Source organism: Grammomys surdaster, unplaced genomic scaffold (assembly GCF_004785775.1).
Source record: "Grammomys surdaster isolate TR1022 unplaced genomic scaffold, NIH_TR_1.0 132, whole genome shotgun sequence".
Lineage (NCBI taxonomy): Eukaryota > Metazoa > Chordata > Mammalia > Rodentia > Muridae > Grammomys > Grammomys surdaster.
The window spans coordinates 2,223,866-2,242,498 of NW_021604590.1; the positions used below are offsets into that span (position 1 = coordinate 2,223,866).

The following is an 18,633-nucleotide window of genomic DNA, read 5'->3' on the forward strand; positions in this document are numbered from 1 at the left end:
GGATACTCAGTGCTGGAGATGCATGGTGTTCCTACTTGGTAGGAATTTCTTTTGGAGACCGGGTAGGAAGGGAGGTGGTTTTCTCTGTGTCGCTTGGCTGTCCTGGAACTAGCTCTGTAGACCAGGCTGGCCTTCAACTCACAGAGATCCTGCCTCTGCCTCCTAAGTGCTGGAATCAAAGGTGTCGCCACCACCGTCTGACATGGAATTTCTGATCAGACTTCTAGAATATGAACTCCGGCGGGAGAAAGTAAAAGCCCACTGGCTGGAGTGCAATTTCAAATTAAGCGAGGGTGTTTCTGGAGCTCTCTGGAGAGTACTCAGCCGCCGCCCTCTTCCGGATTACATTCCTTCCTTCTCTTGAACACTGTTTATCAAAAACTCAGTTTAACCAGGCCAACTGACCTCTGCTAAATCAGGCAACCTCGGACTGCCCGCTGCCGGCGCCAGGGGACCCCCAAACCAGGGCGGCTCCCAGCCCACCCGACTCAAATTCCAGCGCTGGCGCTCCGCCCTCGGCCCGGGAATGCGGAAGGGCCGCGGGACCTGCGCGGGGAGCCGGGGAGGCCCGCGGGCTGGGGCGACTGCTGCAGGAGGATGCCGTGCCGGTGAGCTGAGGAATCCGTACTCGCAGCTATCCGGGCTGAGCTCGCCGGGCTGCGCAGCCAGGCAGGCTAGTCGCCGCCGCTGGCTGCGGGCCCCAGGGTCTTAGAAACGCTCGCCGCATCCCCCTGCCGCGGTTGGTCGCGCCGGGCTCGCCGGTGCTCCTTCCGCCCCGCCCCCGGGCCGGAAGTGCGGCGCCGCCACTGTCCCGCCGCAGTCTCCGCTGGTCGCAGTCGCCGGTCGGATCCTCTCGTGCGTGCAGCATCAGGTCAGGTGAGTGGCTCTCGGCCCGGCGGAGCATCCCCCGGCTGCATCTGTCCCTCGTGCTGCGCAACCGCGTCTGGAGCCTGCGGGTGGCGGAGCGGAGGCGGCTCGGTTCGAGGCCCTGCGCGGTTCCTGTGTTGGGGAACCCTGGCCGAGCGAGGTCCCCGGACCGTGTGCACAGGGCCTGCGACATCCGATGTCTGACACCTTGTGCCCGGCTGCCCGCACCTGCTGCAGCTGCAGGCTGCAGGTCCAGGCTGCGTGTTAGCGCAACTGCGCGCATCCGTTCTAGACGCTTTGGGGGAGGAGAAGCCCGCTGGTGCACGGTTCCTGCCAAAGGAAAGCAGGAACCGGTACTAGAGTTTGTGGTTAGCAAATGCTAAAATGGGTCTATCTGCATAAATTCTTAGTGTGTCTTAGGTCTGGCAAAGATTTAGCTCATTGTTAGAGAAGGACGATTCAAAGAAAGCTGGAAAGAATGGATAACTTACTGATCCAGGGATCCAAGATGAACTGGTGGATCTTTGCTAGGAGGTACCGAGCAAAAGCTCAAAAGGTGGCCAAGCTCGAAATATGAGCATCGTATTATGTGTACAAGAAGCACGGGAGGTCAACCCGAAGGGAGCAGAACAATAACGAATACTAGCTGGGAAAGAGGAAGGTAGTTAGGATAGGACTCTTGTATACACACAGCCCTGGGCTAGATCCTATAAAAGAAAATAACGTAGTTAGCCAAGTTAGGCCTCTTTATAGGTGTATTGAAAACTCGATGAGAAATGAAAAATTATGTAAGAGGATTTGGGGAGTCACTTGGGTGCCTCGACAAGGAAACACGATGAAAGGAGGTTTAGGGGTCGGGTTGACAGCTTTTGTTAAAAATGGCTTGGCTGTAGTCCTGTGTGTTAGAGAACTATCACAAGCATTTTCTGATTCAATAAACTTACCGAGTATCTCCTAAAACCCTATTAGTTTATGATTATAGAAAGTGATACCCAGAGAGGTGACGTCATTTGCCTGGGATCACTTGAGGAACTCATATGATGCCACCAATTTTTTTCTGTGAGCTCGCTCGGTGTGTGTGTTGCTCTCTCTGTTGGGGAGAGAAGGGGAGTGTCTCTCTCTCTCTCTCTCTCTCTCACACACACACACACACACAGGCACCTGATCACCCTTCCTGTCTGGATACTAGGTTAAGTAAATTCTGTGATGGCTGCTTCCGTATTCATTTATGCTACAGTGAAGTTCAGTTTTACTAAGCTGCAGCTTCTGAAAGACAGATCCCCAGGTGATGGTTGGCCAGAGCTAGGAAAGCCAGGCATGGGGCCAATATCCCCATCCCCCAAAGTTGAAAGATACAGCCGTGTAGGGACGACTTTCATATACCCTGGTTACCAGCGTTTTAGATTGTTCTCTAACAAGTTTCACACGTTGAGCTAAGCAGATTTCCCTTCCTCCCTCTGAAGTTTGATCACTGATTCCCCCTTACCTGGCACAAGCCAGATGACAGGAGAAAAGGGTGTTCAGAACTCACTATGTACAAGGGGGGGAGAAAGACAGGTAAACAAATGAGCCTTAGCAAGCTTGTCACCCTCTTTATTGGTGGGTGGGGGGGGGGCATGTCGACAGTTTTAGAGGAAGATTATATGATTTTTAGAAGAGTAAACCAGCTTGAAAAACATATCCAGGACAGTCCCTTTGGGCTCTGGGTGTGGTGTCACCTCTGGACTTGGTTCCATTAGAGGGAGGTAGCCGTAGCTACTCCATTCTTTACAGGCGTGCTTCCCATGGTCAGGTCCTTGGACTTTGGAAGGGAAAAAGAGGCCTTAAAGGCGTCTCTTTGGTTCTGTGTTCTTAGCATGGCAAGCATCGTATTTCATATTCACCTCAAGGAACACGTCAGCCTTGCCAATGGCGGAAGTTTTCATGATGGGCACTTGAGCTGCTGATAGGAAGGACACAGGGCTGCTGAGACATGTTCTGTGGCTGGATTCCTTGGGTATTCCTTCTGCCTCTTCCTAGCTTTTATCTGAGAAGTTGGTATAGCAACGGAGCTCATGTTGTAATGCATGTGACATGCTTACTCCCCCCACCCCATGCCTGGTACACCTGTAGCCTGTTCCTGTGTTAATAACGTTCCTTCCAGGTACTGAGCAAGGGGTAACTAGCTGGTAGGCTTTGTGAAGTGCTTGAGTGTGTGCTGACTCGTGGGTACATTCTGGGGGGTGGAGCCTTATTTTAGGGACGCACAAACCTAATACCTTAACCATGAATGTTTGTGTATGCAATATTGTTTGTGATGGGAAGAAATTAATTTTATATATGTTGCTGCTTGTCGAGGATTTATTTGGTACCTGCCATGTGCAAGCAGTCTTCCTAGACTCTCATCCAAGTAGAAAAGCAAAAGGCTGTAGAAGGATATTTGTAAAGTATACATCAATATAATCGTACTCGTTAGTAGAAGAGAATAAAAAGCTGGGCGTACGGGACTAACTAACGTGTTTGAGGGCCTGGGTTTGATCCACACACATTCAAAAACGTTTTTCAAAAGAGGCAGAGGACTCTTGTCAACTCAACATGTTGGGCCAGTCTCAAAAAAAATTACATTTAAAGAAGTCGGGCCTCTGGAAGCATGCATTCATCATTTGACTTAAAAGAAACTCAGACTAGAGCATCTCAGGGTCACTGAATACTTCTAATGGTGGCACTCTGGAAGCTGAGGCAGGAGGCTCCTGAGTTTGAAGTCAGCCTGAGCTTTGTAGTATGGCTTTGTCTCCAAAAAAGAAGGAAAAGGAAAAGAAATCCAAACAAGATTTGCCAGGGGTATGAGGTACACAGCTGACTTTCAGGACTTTCTGGAATGACGTTAACATTTATAACTTAATTGGGTTATTACATGAGTATACACATTTACACAAGTGATGGGGCACCGAGGTATGGAGCTGACTGGCAAGGATGCCCAGAACACCTATCAGGGAAAAGAGAACAGTACAGTGTCTGTGGTGAGTGTGAAAATACATGTATTCACCAAGTTTGCCTGTTGTGAAGGAAAAATTATAAAAATTGTGTTTAGCTTTTTAAAAGAAAGATAATTATGGAACTTTTAAAAAAAAACTATGTAACATAAAAACCAATTATATGTCATTAAGCGTATGAGGTTAATTTTGTGAAGCGTTTTAATTTGATTGTATACGGAATTCCCTTTCTGATTGCTGCCTTCAAACTGGTCTTGCATCTGGTCATTCAACAATAAGTAATCTTGTCCACAGTGATTATGGGAGAATCCGTGTGAAATTCCTAGATTCTGACAGACGTCGGAAAAGACAAAATTGAATTTAAAAGACTTTAGTTTTGGTCCTGGAGCTTGTCTGTGCTTTCTGTCTTCAATGGCTTCTCCTGTGAATCTGCTCACAAATCAAAACTCCCTCACTGTACAGTCCCCCCACCTTGTCACCTCAGCTGCCATTGTAGTGTAGCTGGGCTAAAACGAAAATCCTTTCTGTAAAGATTTTATTTTTAATTATATGTGTATGGGGCGGGGCGTGTGCATGTGAGAGGTATTGGATCCCGAGGAGCTCGAGTTACAGGTGGTTGTGATTTCCTCCCAAGAGCAGTGAGCACTCTTGACTAGCCCAGCCCCTAAACTTTGATTGCTTTACGACTCCTTCGCCCACAGAACCCGGTCTGCCCTCTTTTCCTTAATCTACTAACAATCAGTGGTGAGTTTTGCTTCTAGATTTTATGCCTTGTGCTGTCTGTTTCGTTTTTTTGAGACAAAACTTCACTCTGTAACCAGGCTGGCCTGGGACTTACCGTCTAGCCCAGGCTAGCCTCAAACCTGCGGCTATCCCTTCTTGCCTCAGCCAGGAGAGAGCTGCACTAGGTTTGAGTGGTACCTTTGAGATTCAAGTTTGTAAACCAGCACTTAAGTACGTCCAAGGATAGAACTTTGAAGAAAGCTGTCATTAGAAAGCAAGAAAAACCTGCAGAGCAGTAGAGGGATGTGAGATGGGATGGTGGTAAGGAATGGGAGATGTGTCTGAGAGAGCCCGCCGAACGGGGCGGAGTTTATCACGGCCATTTTTGTTTGTTTTCTTTTACCAGAATAGAAAATTCCTCAGTCACCTGGCTGGTCCTTTTGAACTTTCTGTGGCTCTAAGCCTGAAACACAGATGTTTCCTCCAGTCACACTTAAAGAATTTACAGAACAAGGGCTTTGCTACTTTCCCATGGATACATAACAAAGAACCCTTAACTTTGTTTTATCACCTATAAGGCAATACCTGGGGGCTTGTTGTTGCTGTTGGTTTGGGTCCTTTGGTTTTGAGACAGGGTCTTTATCGCCCTGGCTGTCCTGGAACTTAACTATGTAGACCATCCTGGCCTTAAACTTAAAGAACTCTTCCTGCCTCTGCCTCCAGAGTGCTGGGATCAGAGGTGTGTGCCACCACACCTGGCCAATAAATTCCAGTCTTTAAAAGCCAGGAATTCCCAAGCCAAAAGTTGTCTGAAGGGATCGTGTCCAGTGTGGCTGACTCACACGGATGGATGGCCCGTTGCCGCTGGCTTTTGCCGGAGGCCTCAGTTCCCTGCTATCTGGTGCTAGCATCTGCGGATTGACTCAGAACCGCAAGCAGGGGATGCAATGTCTGGTGTAACAGTAAACTGACGTCATTGCACAATGCGCTCTGCTTACCCGGGTCCACTCTCCACTCTTCCCTTCTGGGTGGCTGCACAGTGACACCTGTTGAGGGTCATCTTGGAGCCCAACAACCACCTTGGCAAGAGGGGGAAGGAGTTTCAGTGCCATCAGGAACCATGCAGGTAGCAAAACATTGGGGAGTGGGGCAGATATCTCATTGAATACTCGACAAGAATCGGGGAGTGCTAATCTGGTGATTCTATCTGCACTTGTTCAAGATGTCTGAAATTCAAGGTTTTAAGTAAAATTTCATATTAAAAAAATTGATGGCTGGGCAGTGGTGGCGCATGCCTTTAATCCCAGCACTTGGGAGGCAGAGACAGGTGGATTTCTGAGTTCGAGGCTAGCCTGGTCTACAGAGTGAGTTCCAGGACAGCCAGGGCTACGCAGAGAAACCCTGTCTCGAAAAAAACAAAACAAAACAAACAAAAAAATTGACAAGGGCTGGAGAGATGTCTCAGTGGCTAAGAGCACTGGCTGCTCTTCCAGAGGTTCTGAGTTAAATTCCCAGCAACCACATGGTGACTCAGAACTGTCTGTAATGAGATCTGATGCCCTCTTCTGGTCTTTCTGAAGAGAGAGCCAGTGTACTCAGATAGATAGATAGATAGATAGATAGATAGATAGATAGATAGATAAAATTGACAAGCTAATTTTTGAAGAAATATTTTAAAGGGCATCTTGGGGGCTACTAAACAAACCTTCCTGCAGACTACAAATAATTTGCTAGCTGCCAGTTACTGTCTATGAGCTGCCTCTCAGTATGTGTATAAGTGTGCACAGTGTATGTGCAGTATAAGTGTGCACATACATGTGGGTGCCGGGGACAATCCCTGGTGTCATCCCTTAGGTGTGTTCGCCTTCTTTCTGAGACATAGTGTCTGCTGGTCTGCATGCTGACGTGGATTCTCAGCTCCAACTCAGGTGCCGGTGCTCAAAAGCCAAGCAGCAGCTGAGCCGCCGCCGTCCTAGCCCATGATGCACCTTTTACATGGGTGAAGAGAATGAAGTCACTAAAGTAGCCAGAAGTCAAAGAACTGAGATTAGAATCCAGGCCCCCATTTACCCAACCAAAGTTAAAGCCAGAGGAAACTGGACGTACATACTGCCAGTGTGGACTGTGCGGTTTCAACCTTAGCTGTACATTGGAAATGCCCGGTGCATTTATGAACATGTATGTAATTATTTCAAGTTTGTGAGAGTGTCGTCTTGTGTATGTCTATGCATCGTGTGCATGACTGGAACCCGTGGAGGTCAGAAGAGGGTGTCAGGTCCCCTGGGACTAGAGCTACAGACAGTGGTGAGCCTCCGTGTGAGGGGTAGGAATGGAACCCAGGTTGTCCACAAGAACAAGTGTTCTTAATCATTGAACCAACTTCCAGCTCACACCTGGTGCATCTTTAAAACTGAGTTGGCCTCCACTCCCAGCATTCCCTTTTTGTCAGGCTAGACTAAGACTCGGGCATCATTTTTTTTATAAACTTCAGAGATGGCTGGCACACGATGCTAGGAGAGCAGTGTTTACTGCCCCGTGGTGGTGACAGATACTTGGGGAAGCATCAAAGTGATGTTGGAATCCTCGGGCGGCGGCAGCATGTGCTCTGAGCATCTTTCCAAGCCCGAGGAAGCCAGGCAGGCAGGATGAAATTCAACACAGTTCTGCTGGTTTATGACTTGGACATTAGACACTGACATCACTTGTAAAGCCAGTTTCCTGCATCCCTCCCTGCCCACGGTGCGAACTGGCGTCACAAGAACCTCTTACCGAGTTCACCGTGTTCGGGATACAGAGAAAAACTGAAGTGTTTGTAGTTAAAGGTAGTTTACATTCTGGGCTGTGATTTATTGTGAGTACGTTCATCTGTGACAGCAGTGACTGTAGTCGAAGGGTAGAGGGTCGGGTACGGCACCCCTCCTCCTAAAGCTCTTTCATTAACATTTGAGCATAAAGGATTCTCCGTGAAATCATGGCTAATAGAAGGTGCTGCCACTTGTTAACCCCGTCTGACCTGCTACCCTGCAAAGTCAATCCAGGCTTTGGCTTCTCCCCGTCAGTTGCTCCCGGTACAGTCGGACCGTCCATGTGGTTTCTCAGCTGTAGTTTGGAGTTACGTGAAGACTCCGCCTGTCTGTGATCTGAATGCAGAGGAGAATCGGCGTTCAGAAACCTATGTTCAGGTCTGTTGGGAACTTTGAAAGGTTTTAAGTGAGCTACAATAACTAGAAGAGAGGTTAACGGGAAAGAGGCTGTGTGTGTGTGTGTGTGTGTGTGTGTGTGTGTGTGTGTAGAGAGATTACCTCTAGTAGGGTTTGAGTATGCCCATCTTGGGGAGTTATTTAATGTCTGATCTTCAGCCGCATCATGTCGAAGGCAGGCAGCTTCGTTTACTGCTGGGCTGTTTAGACTTTCTCTACTCGTGATTGTTTTTCTCCTGAGAGTGAGTGAGTACGTATGTATGTATGTATGTATGTATAATAAGTGTACACAAGGCTGACGAAATGTCTCAGTATAAAGGCTGTTTCTGCCAAGTCTGACAGACAGCCTGTGTTTGAACCCATGTGGTGGGTTCAAATTCTCAAACACTATCCTCTAATATAGATATGCATGTGTGGGCACACATAAATTAAAAAAAAAAAAAAAACAAGTGCAGAAGTACATGTTTGTGATACAGACATAGGAGAGGTAGGCTCTGAGGAAGCTGTCTCAAGTCTGAATGATGGACTAGCTGACGCCTAACTTCCCTGCTGGGAGAGTGAGGGGGAAGTTGAGAGATGGGATAATGGATTCAGTTCCCAGCACGTTGATTTTTCCGGTGTCTGTGGGATGTCCAAAATGGGCCTGTTGCCTACACAACTGGGTGTGAATCTGCTGCTCAAGGTGAAGCGAAAGCCCAGAGGGGTAGGCCCCAGAGCCAGAACACTGCAGAGGCGGGGGGATTCTATAGCAGTCTGGGATGCATAGTGAAACCCTGTCAGAAATGCCAGGGCATGAGGAACCCCGGTGTTTGAGAGGAGATGGAAGCCAAAGAAGAAAAACCCAGGCGGGTCCGTCCTGAAAGCAGGAGAACCGAGGCTGCAGTGGAAGGCGGCCTTCCCACAGCCCAGCCCACCACAGCGTCAAGTACAGGCCCTGAAGAAAGACTTCCTGAAGTTGTTGGCTTGAGGCAGTTGCTGTGGGCTGAGGAGTGAGTGGGAGGAGAGTAGGCATACATTTCTCTCAACCTACTTTAATAAGGGTTCATCTCCTCTAGCCCACCACCCACCAGAGGTAGTGGAAGAGAAAAATTATTTAGTGCATGGCGGATGTGGGCTGTTTAGAAAGTGTTCTTTGGAGCAAATCCAATCTACACTGTCAGGAAATCAGTTCACTTCACAGGATTCAGCAGAGGCAGCTCGATCCACTGGCAAATACTTCACAAATACATCAGCAGTCTAGTTCAGTAGTGCCGGGATAGCAAACAGGAGTCAACAGAGGTGGCACAACCCAGCAGAAACAGCCAGGCCTCAGCTGAAGGAGTCGGCAGGAGCAGTTAAGACCAGCGGGGACTCCAGGACTTTTTTCCCAAGCCTATCCATGAAGCAAAGATCACCAAAGATGAAGACTTGAGACCAACGAAGCATTGTAAAGCTAGCTATGAAAACAACCCTCCATCACTGTCCGCTGGGTCCTATTTATACTCCCTCCAGACTTCACATGCCCTCCATGTGGGTCTCACCTCAGCATGTGAGTCTGTATCAGCTGCCATCACTCTGCCAAGCAACCTGAAGCAGCAAGAAGCCACCAGAAGTTTTGGGGGCCTTTCTCTCTATGGAGTCATGACAAGTGGAGCTCAGCTACGCAGTGTAGGGTGAGCCAACACATGTGTGTCGTTAGCAAAGAGTCCCTTGTAATTTCATGTGCTTGCTTGAGCAAAGCATCCTTTCGCCTCTGTCACGAAAACACTCCTTCAAGTGTCTGCCCCTGCAAGACACCATTCGACAGAACTGACTCTTGAAAGAAATCATAAGTTTCCACTTCAGAGGAAGCCAAGATATTCTCTCAGAAGGCAAGTGGGAGGGGACGTTTTCTCTGGACCAGACTTCTCATCAGATTGGTGGGTCTGATACACCTTTGCTCGCTTTTCAACTGGTGTGTATGTAATGTGTGTCACATGGTTGTGTGTGTGTGTGTGTGAAGTGTATTTTGGTTTTGTGCTTCTGGAGATGGAACCCAGGACCTTGAACATACAGACAAGTACTCTACCACTGAGTGTATCCCCAACCCTAAAAATCTTAAACTCCCAACACTTAGGAAACAGAAGCAAGAGGATCGTAAATCAAAGACCAGCTGGGCTACAAACATAGTAAGGCCCTAAACAACGTGTGTGTGTGTGTGTGTGTGTGTGTGTGTGTGTGTCTAACAAAGTTGGGTTTCTTTTTTTGTTGTTGTTTGAGACGGGACCTTGCTATGTTCTCCAGTTGTCCTAGAACTCACTCTTCAGAACATGCTTGGATTAAAGGTGTACACCGTCATGCTCGACCCAAAGTTGGATTTCTTAAGAAACCATTTTAGGGCTGGGTAAATGACCCAGTCAGTAAAGTGCTTGGCCATGCAATGGTGAGTCTCTGCGTTCAGATCCTAGCACCCACATAGAAAGCTGGCACATAAGTGCACCTAAAATCCCAGTGCTGGGCTGGCGGAGGAGCAGGAGCCCATTGGTCCCCAGCCAGTTGGTGAGCTCCCCAGGTGCAACAAGAGAACCTGCCTCAAAAATTGGAGTAATGGGGACTGGCTGAGAGGTTAAGAGCACTGTCTGTTCTTCCAGAGGTCCTGAGTTCAATTCCCAGAAACGATATGGTGGCTCACACCTATCTGTAATGAGATCTGGTGCCCTCTTCTGGCCTGCAGACACACACGAAGGCAGAATGCTGTACACATACTAAATATATAAATAAATCTTAAGAACAGAGTGGAAAGCGACCGAGGGAGACACCCACTGTCGGCCTCTGCACCTCCAGATACATTCGTACACAGACACCTTTATCAGAGACACCCATTAAGGGGGGAGTGCTCAGGAAACTATCAGCACACACTTGGGAAGTAGGTGCGGGGGTTTCTGGAGAGAGCGTTGTGCCAAAACCACTCAAGCTGGAGTGCCGTTGTTCCAGTCAGCCGCCTGCTCTGCCTCGTGCTTTGATAAAGGCTGGTGAGTGATTGTGTTCTCATCCAGCATCCCCCTTCCCCTTTCCCCTCATTCAGGAACCAGGCTGCTGCACCAGCTGAGGCTTTGTGGCGCTGTCCCCCTACCCCCACACCCTGTTCTTTCTCACTAGCCACGCTCCCTAACCAAATCCTTGTATTTGTATTTGGCGTAATCTCGTCATTGACTTCTTGAAGATCTCTTACGGTTTTTTCAAGACAAGGTTTCTCTGTGTAGCCCTGGCTGTTCTGGAACTCACTCTGTAGACCAGGCTGGTCTCGAACTCAGAAATCCACCTGCCTCTGCCTCCCAAGTGCTGGGATTAAAGGCGTGCGCCACCTTGAAGAACTCTTAATTAAACCTCAGGAATGTTTAACGTAGGAGTTTTTGATTTAACACTCAGCATGATACAACTGACAAGTTATTTGTTAAGTAACATGCTACTCTTCAGTGTGTTTGAAAAGTGGTCGGCTGATAGAACTTACCTGTGCCTTCAGACTACTAATACCTATTAAATCTTGAAATAAAACGAGTATCTCTCACACGAGAGAAAACCTCTTATCTGTCAGTTCCAGGATGTAAAGCGTTAAAGTCAGTTGACACCGGGGGTGTAGCTCACTGGGAGAGCCTACTCTAACATGCATGAGAAGCAGGTTTTAAACCTATTTTGGTGAGTTTTATTAAAGTTGGCATAAGCTATAGTCATCAGAGAGGAGGGAAACCTCAATTGAGAAATGCCTCCATAAGATAAGGTTGTGGGGAAGCCTGTAGGACGTTTTCTTAATTATGATTGATGTGGGAGGGCCCAGCCCATGGTGGGTGGGGCCATCCGTGGGTTCTATAAGAAAGCAAGACGAGCAAGTATGATAAGCAAGCCAGTAAGCAGCACCCCTCCCAGCAGTACCTGGAGACCTATATCCATCTGTAACTCCAGTCCCAGAGGATCCAGCACCCTCTTCTGGTCTCCATTGGCACTGCACACATGTGTACAGACATACTTAAAGACAAACACACACATAAAAGTAATAAAAGCTCAAGCATATTTGTTAAAAAACAAAACAAAAACCAGGCCTGATATTTGTGAGATTTCGAATGATATCATCTGTGACTTCGATTTTAACTTGGCCTCTAACTCCAAAGCTGACAATATTGTGTTCTATTCGCATTGGTGCTCTGTCTAGTAATGGGGACAGATTCTGAGAACGGCATTGTTAGGTGGTCTCATTTCTCTGCCTACAGCATACAGTTAGTTACACAAAAAACAGATACAATAGCTTGCTGCGGACCAGGCCGTGTGGTATACACCATTGTATATATTATCTGTCATCAACCAAGACATTATCATGCATGTACTGATATTGTTTAAAATGCAGCCAGGGCATGTACCATGCCTATAATCCCAGCACTCAAAAGACAGGTAAGAGGACCAAGAGTTTCTGGTCATCTGTGATAACCTACCTTATGATGAATTCAAGGCCAGCCTGAACTACATGAGGCCCTGTTGTTCTTAAAGGGTTGGGGGGTTAAAAAAAATAATAAAATGCACTGTTTGCCACTGAAATTGCTGATGGCTGTCAGCGGAGTGGAGGGTAACACCCAAGCCACTTAGGGAGTCTCTGGGAATGATCGGGAGGATGATGAAATTCAGAAATTGGCAAATGGGGGTATTTTAAAGGTGAGAACCGTATCTGACTACCCTAGTCCTGTCTAGAGTATCCACTCAGTTCTCACCGTGCAGTATGATATTTTATATATTTCTATAAACTCCCAATGGATAAAAATTAGTCTTGGGAGCTTTTACAGTTGCCTGTAACTGCAGCTCCACAGCTCCAGCACCCTCCTCTGGCCTCTGGGCACCTGCCTTCATGTGCACATACCCACACACAGACATACACACATAATTAAAAATAAAAGCTAAATCTTTTTTTTTTTTTTGGTTTTTCGAGACAGGGTTTCTCTGTGTAGCCCTGGCTGTCCTGGAACTCACTCTGTAGACCAGGCTAGCCTCGAACTCAGAGATCCACCTGTCTCTGCCTCCCAAGTGCTGGGATTAAAGGCGTGTGTCACCACCGCCCGGCCATAAAAACTAAATCTTAAATTGGTCTTGCTAGGAGGTGGTGGCCCACACCTTTAGGCCCAACACTCACAGGCAGAGTGAGTTCCAGGATATACAGGGTTACTACGTAGAGGAAACCCTGTCTCAAAAACAAAACAAAGAAATTAAGTCTTGTGGAAGGTGACGGAAAGTTCATAGATAAATTCTGTTATTTAAAATCTGCTCTAACTGTCACACTGAAAATAAAGCTTGGATGTACTTACTCTTACCCTCTAGAAGCAAATTTCCTTATTAAGCTATTTTTACTCTAGCTCGGCACACAACTTTAATCCCAGCACTTGAGAACCAGAAACAGGAATTCCAGGCCAGCCGGGGGTTATGCAATGAAACCCCTGTTATAAAAAAGAAAGAGAAAGATTTTTTTATCTATGTATTTATTTATTTTAGGTGTGTGTATACCCTTCTTGCTTTACGTGTTATGCACTGTTTTTGTTTGTTCTCAGGTTTGAACCGCCACCATGTCGAGCAAAAAAGCAAAGACCAAGACCACCAAGAAGCGCCCTCAGCGCGCAACTTCCAATGTGTTCGCCATGTTTGACCAATCCCAGATCCAAGAGTTCAAAGAGGCCTTCAACATGATCGACCAGAACCGGGATGGCTTCATTGACAAGGAGGACCTGCACGACATGCTGGCGTCTCTGGGTAGCCTTTATGTGCATTTTCCCTTTATGTGAATGTTCCCTGTGACAGTCCATCTCTGGATTATTATTATCTGTTCTGTGCTTTAACCTATGAGAAGCTCTCAGGTGTGGGTGGGGCCCTGATAAAGAGCAGGGATCTACTGCACAGTGGGAACTAGGAAGGTACTGTTCCTGTTAGCTAAGTAGATTGTGTCTGCATGAGCCTGAAAGCCATTCATGTGTGTGTGTGTGTGTGTGTGTGTGTGTGTGTGAGAGAGAGAGAGAGAGAGGAGAGACAGAGAGAGAGAGAGAGAGAGAGAGAAGATGTTGGCTAGGTACAAGAGATCAGAAGTTGAGTAACAATTGCAGTTAATAATATACAGTGGGCAATATCCTGTGGGTGGAGGGCAGGTGGTGAACAAAGAGATACCACTCAAAGCTAACAATGGCTGGCTGGCTGGGAAGGAAGGGCGGTGTTACTCAAAATGGACCCCAGAAAGAGAGACGTCCATAATAAAGCCCTTTTTATAGAAGAGAGGGGGAGGAGGGAGAGAAATTAATTTAATTTTTTCTAAAAACCATGAAAGGAGCTGACAAGATGCTTTGGCAGGTAAAAGTGCATGCTGCCAAGCCTGGTGACCTCAGTGTGGGCCCCAGGATGGAGAGGCCTGGCACACTCACACTGCTGCCACTACACACACACACACACACACACACACACACACACACATCCATTTTTAGATTCCTGTTTCACTCAGAACTCTCTTGAATCTTTAGGTCACAGTCATCCCCTGCCCTCTATCCCGGAGTACTGTGAGAGTGGGGTGAGATCTGCACATAGGAAAGTGGCCTTTTTACCTGTTTTCACTTGCTTGGTGGCTCCCTTGGTACAGTCGAGTTGAACAGGTGTCATGGGTGGAATAGCCACTCCTGTGTCATTTAAATTTCACCCAGATTCTGGATGGGCCTGCCATTTCTTCTTTTTTTTTCTTTTTTGGTTTTTTCGAGACAGGGTTTCTCTGTATAGCCCTGGCTGTCCTGGAACTCACTCTGTAGACCAGGCTGGCCTCGAACTCAGAAATCCGCCTGTCTCTGCCTCCCAAGTGCTGGGATTAAAGGCGTGCGCCACCACCGCCTGGCTGGGCCTGCCATTTCAGTCTGGTGTAATTCTTGAGATGTTTCCTTAGCTCTGAAAATGCAGTCAACACATCCTTTTCGTATGTGTCAACTTCGTGTCTGAAGGGGACTTTGAGACACTGACATCAGCCAGTGCTTTTCACAGGAGGCTGTTTAGGGCAGTTGGTACTAAACTTGGTGTTTGGAGTACTGGGTTTCAGTTCCAGGTCTTCTCCCAGCCAGTAGGTGAACTGATTTTCGAACCCCTTCCACAAGACCTTTCCTGTGGAGAGCTCTGTAGATGTCTCCCCTCACTGTCAGGGGATTCTCTGGCTGATGTCCTAAGATTTGTTTCGATCGGAACTGAAATCAAGGTTTCTTTTTACTGTGAGCGCTCCAGTTCAAGTCTGGCCCGGTGGCTCATCCATCATCATGCAGGAGAGTGAATCAGGAGGATGAGGCAGGAGAGTTGCACTTAGGCTGATAGTGCTTTCTGTAGTATCATTAAAAGCTGCCAGTCCCAAGCTGACCTAATAGTTTTAACTCAGGTGATCAGCTTAGCAATAGTTTTGAAATATACCAATCCACAGGCAACTGTATCATGATTAGAAACATCAACGCTGATTTTTCTTTTTAGTGGCTGGTATTGAGACAACCCTTGATGAACCAATGTAGAATCAATATTCAGTGTTTATTGCAGTGTTTCCTGTCAACGTTTGAGAGTTTGGGGTTTTGTTGTTGTTGTTTGTTTCGTTTTGTTTTATTTTGTTTTAATGAAAAGAGATGAAGAATCCGAGAAGATGGTTCAGCACAGAAAAGTGCTTTTGCCTTAAGCCAGAGAGGTTTGATCCCCAGAACCCTGCGGAAGCAGAGAACCAACTCCTGAAAGTTGTCCTCAGACCTCCACACATGTGATACCATGAATATTACATGTACATATACATGTAATAAAAAAACCTTTAAAAGTATGTGTGGCAGCATAACAGTAGCTGACTGATGCCAGCCTAAGTGGGTTTTTCCTTTGTTCCAATGTGTACCCTCACAGGGAAGAACCCCACCGATGCCTACCTGGACGCCATGATGAACGAGGCCCCGGGCCCCATCAATTTCACCATGTTCCTCACCATGTTTGGAGAGAAGCTGAACGGCACCGACCCCGAGGACGTCATCAGAAACGCCTTCGCTTGCTTCGACGAGGAAGCCACAGGTAGTGAGTGCTGCGTGTGTGTGCGTGTGTGTGTGTGTGTGTGTGTGTGTGTGTGTGTCCGTCCATACTCACTTTAGAGTACATGGAACATATTTTAAGACATTTTTTAATGTGTAAAATACACACACACACATAAGCAAACTAACCAATCCTGTTATTTTAAAATATGACAGTAGAACCAGAAATGGCCTGGCCATAGATCTGTTGTAGGTCATGAAACAGTTCCCTATCTTGTTCACCTTTCAAGCTTCCTAACAAAATCATATATGTTTAGGGTCCGTTCGATAGTCCTGGACAACAAAAGCTGTCCTTTCTGAGACCCCTGGCTTACCTGGAAAGCATGGTTTATATATAGTGTGAACACTTGAACTGTTCTGTCTCTCTGGGCTACCTGGGGGTTTGCTCTGTGTTTGTCTCCGTTTTCCTGCCCCTCTGGAGAAGCACATTTCAGTGTGAGAAGCCTTCCCAGTCTCACCTTCCTCTCCTCATCCCTTCCATCTTCAGTCATTTCTCCCGCACTAACCTGCTGCTGGTTGTCACTCGTCACCTTGGTCTCTCCCTCCCTCGGTCCTGGTACACAGCTGTCCCTGAACTGACTCTGGGTGACACTGCCTCCTGTTCTAGGGCTGTCCCTGAACTGGCTCTGGGTGACACTGCCTCCTGTTCTGGGGCTGTCCCTACACTGGCTCTGGGTGACACTGCCTCCTATTCTGGGCAGCCACCTCTTAATTTTCACTTGACTTTGTGTTTCTATACTGTAGTGTTTACCAAGTTTTGTTTCTCTTTTCTGTGTATAAATATTATGGCTGTGTGTGTGTGTGTGTACCACATGCACACCTGGTGCCTTCAGGGGTCAGAAGAGGGGCATAAGACCTTTGGGACTGAAGTTACAACTGGTTGTGAGACTCTTTGTGGGTGCTGGGAGTCGAACCCCAGGTTCTTGAGGAGAGCAGCCTGTGCTCTTAACCACTGAGCCATCTGTCCGTTTTGACACTCTCAAAAATCAATAAAATGCTCTGGAGTGGCTGGGAAGCAGCGGCGTGTGGTAGAGTGCTGAGTCCTGACGCTGAGGGTTTGTGGAGTTGTGCCATGAGCCCGCCCTTTGTCGCCCTCCAGGCACCATCCAGGAGGATTACCTGAGGGAGCTGCTGACCACCATGGGCGACCGCTTCACAGACGAGGAAGTGGATGAGCTGTACAGGGAGGCCCCCATTGACAAGAAGGGGAATTTCAACTACATTGAGTTCACACGCATCCTCAAGCACGGGGCAAAAGACAAAGATGACTGAAGAGCTGCGGTTGACACTCCTGTTGCATTGTTTCACTCACTTCGTGTCTCAGAAACACACACCCCATAGGACCTACTGCGTGCCACTTCTTAGTTTCTCAGACATTTTCCCCCATAGGACCTACTGTGTGCCACTTAGTTTCTCAGACACTCCCCCCCCCATAGCACCTACTGCGTGCCACTTAGTTTCACAGCTTTTCCTCTTTTTTAATGTATTTATTCCAGAACCTATCTGTCACCTAGCATGTGTTTAATCAGACTGGAACGGGGACAATGTTGTAAATTGTACTGAAAATGAAATGCAAATAAAAATCAACCAATGTGAAAGCCCAAGAAAATATATCCGTATTTCTGGTTTTGCTGGATTTTTTTTTTACATTTTTATATAATAAAAATGTTATTTTGAAATAAAGAGTATGCTGACTCAAGTGGAGTATAAAACAAACGAGTGATAGTTTGGGATATCCAGCTTTGTAAAATTCAGACTTTACAACATTAACATTTTCAGAACTTTCAAATACACCTTAGCATTAAGGCTAGTTACACCTTTGATCTTTATCTTGCATCTTCTAGGGAAATGCCTGTTGAATGCTGAGTGTAGAGTGTCCTCCTCTAGGAGAACAGATACTTCATTGATTTAAGGTTGTAAGAACGTACATAATTCTAGATAAGTGAAGGATTACTCTGCAGCCTCGAATCCTCATGGTTCTTCGAGTTTGAGGAGATGGATTATCACCAAACATGGACTGGAGGTGGATGTGGTTGTTGAGGATTGAACCCAGGACCCCTAGCATGCTGTATCAGAGCCACGCCCCCAGCCTGTTCTGTAAGGTGGTGGGAGTCAGAGTTGTCTTTCTGTCTCACTAATTCCAGAGCTCACAGTACTAAAACCAAAGTCTGCCAACAGCTGAAAATGCCATCATCATGTTTCCTTCACACTGGGGCAGAATTCAGTAGTCACTGTTGATATCTAAAATCAGCTTGGAGTAAAACGATTGAAAATTTTTTCAGAAAACCCTGCCTCGGGGAGAAAGCAGAAGAAAAAAGGTTATAAACAGGCTGGGGTGTGGCTTGCATATGCTGTATTCACAGATTTGCGAGGTCCCATGTTTAAACCATGTTGAAGAAATAGAGGATAAACATTACCAGCAATTACAGATATGCTTGAAGACACCGCACAGTGTAGATTTAGGGGAGGAGAGGAAGACAGACTCTTATAAAGGGAGCCTGGTGACATGTGACACCTGTTTTTCCTTCTAAATGTGTTGCTTGAAGTCAACGTGTGCGTGCTTACTGCCTGCGCCAGCTCAGTGCAGCACCCTGATCTCCTTTCTCCGTGGGCTCTTCTGACCTCTAATGTAGGCAGCTGTTGACCTCGGGGACATGAGCGTTATTCTGCAGGTGGATAGGTGTTTGCTCTCTGTCAAAGGAGCAATGACTGCTTCTCAAGGATAGAAGCTGAGAGAGGCCATGAATGCGTTTGTGAGAGGCGTTCCCGGTTCTACTTTCACCACGAAGCGTCTCAAGTAGCTTGTCACAA

General features: G+C 47.1%; 1 protein-coding gene across 1 annotated transcript; it reads left to right on the plus strand.

Moving 5' to 3' along the window:
- The first annotated feature begins 782 nt into the window (after nucleotides 1-782).
- On the plus strand, nucleotides 783-17,441 carry LOC114616758 (myosin regulatory light chain 12B). The gene is made up of 4 exons (XM_028762205.1): nucleotides 783-876; nucleotides 13,306-13,504; nucleotides 15,644-15,805; nucleotides 16,922-17,441. The coding sequence occupies exons 2-4, from the start codon at nucleotides 13,321-13,323 to the stop codon at nucleotides 17,092-17,094; spliced, it is 519 nt and encodes a 172-aa protein (XP_028618038.1). The 5' UTR covers nucleotides 783-876; nucleotides 13,306-13,320; the 3' UTR covers nucleotides 17,095-17,441.
- The last annotated feature ends 1,192 nt before the right edge of the window (nucleotides 17,442-18,633 follow it).

Bases quoted from the DNA above. Each gene is read 5' to 3' on its own strand.
- LOC114616758 (XM_028762205.1), top strand. From the start codon at position 13,321: ATGTCGAGCAAAAAAGCAAAGACCAAGACCACCAAGAAGCGCCCTCAG. The intron at 13,505-15,643 runs GTAGCCTTTATG...GTACCCTCACAG, and splicing joins CGACATGCTGGCGTCTCTGG to GGAAGAACCCCACCGATGCC. The intron at 15,806-16,921 runs GTAGTGAGTGCT...GTCGCCCTCCAG, and splicing joins CTTCGACGAGGAAGCCACAG to GCACCATCCAGGAGGATTAC.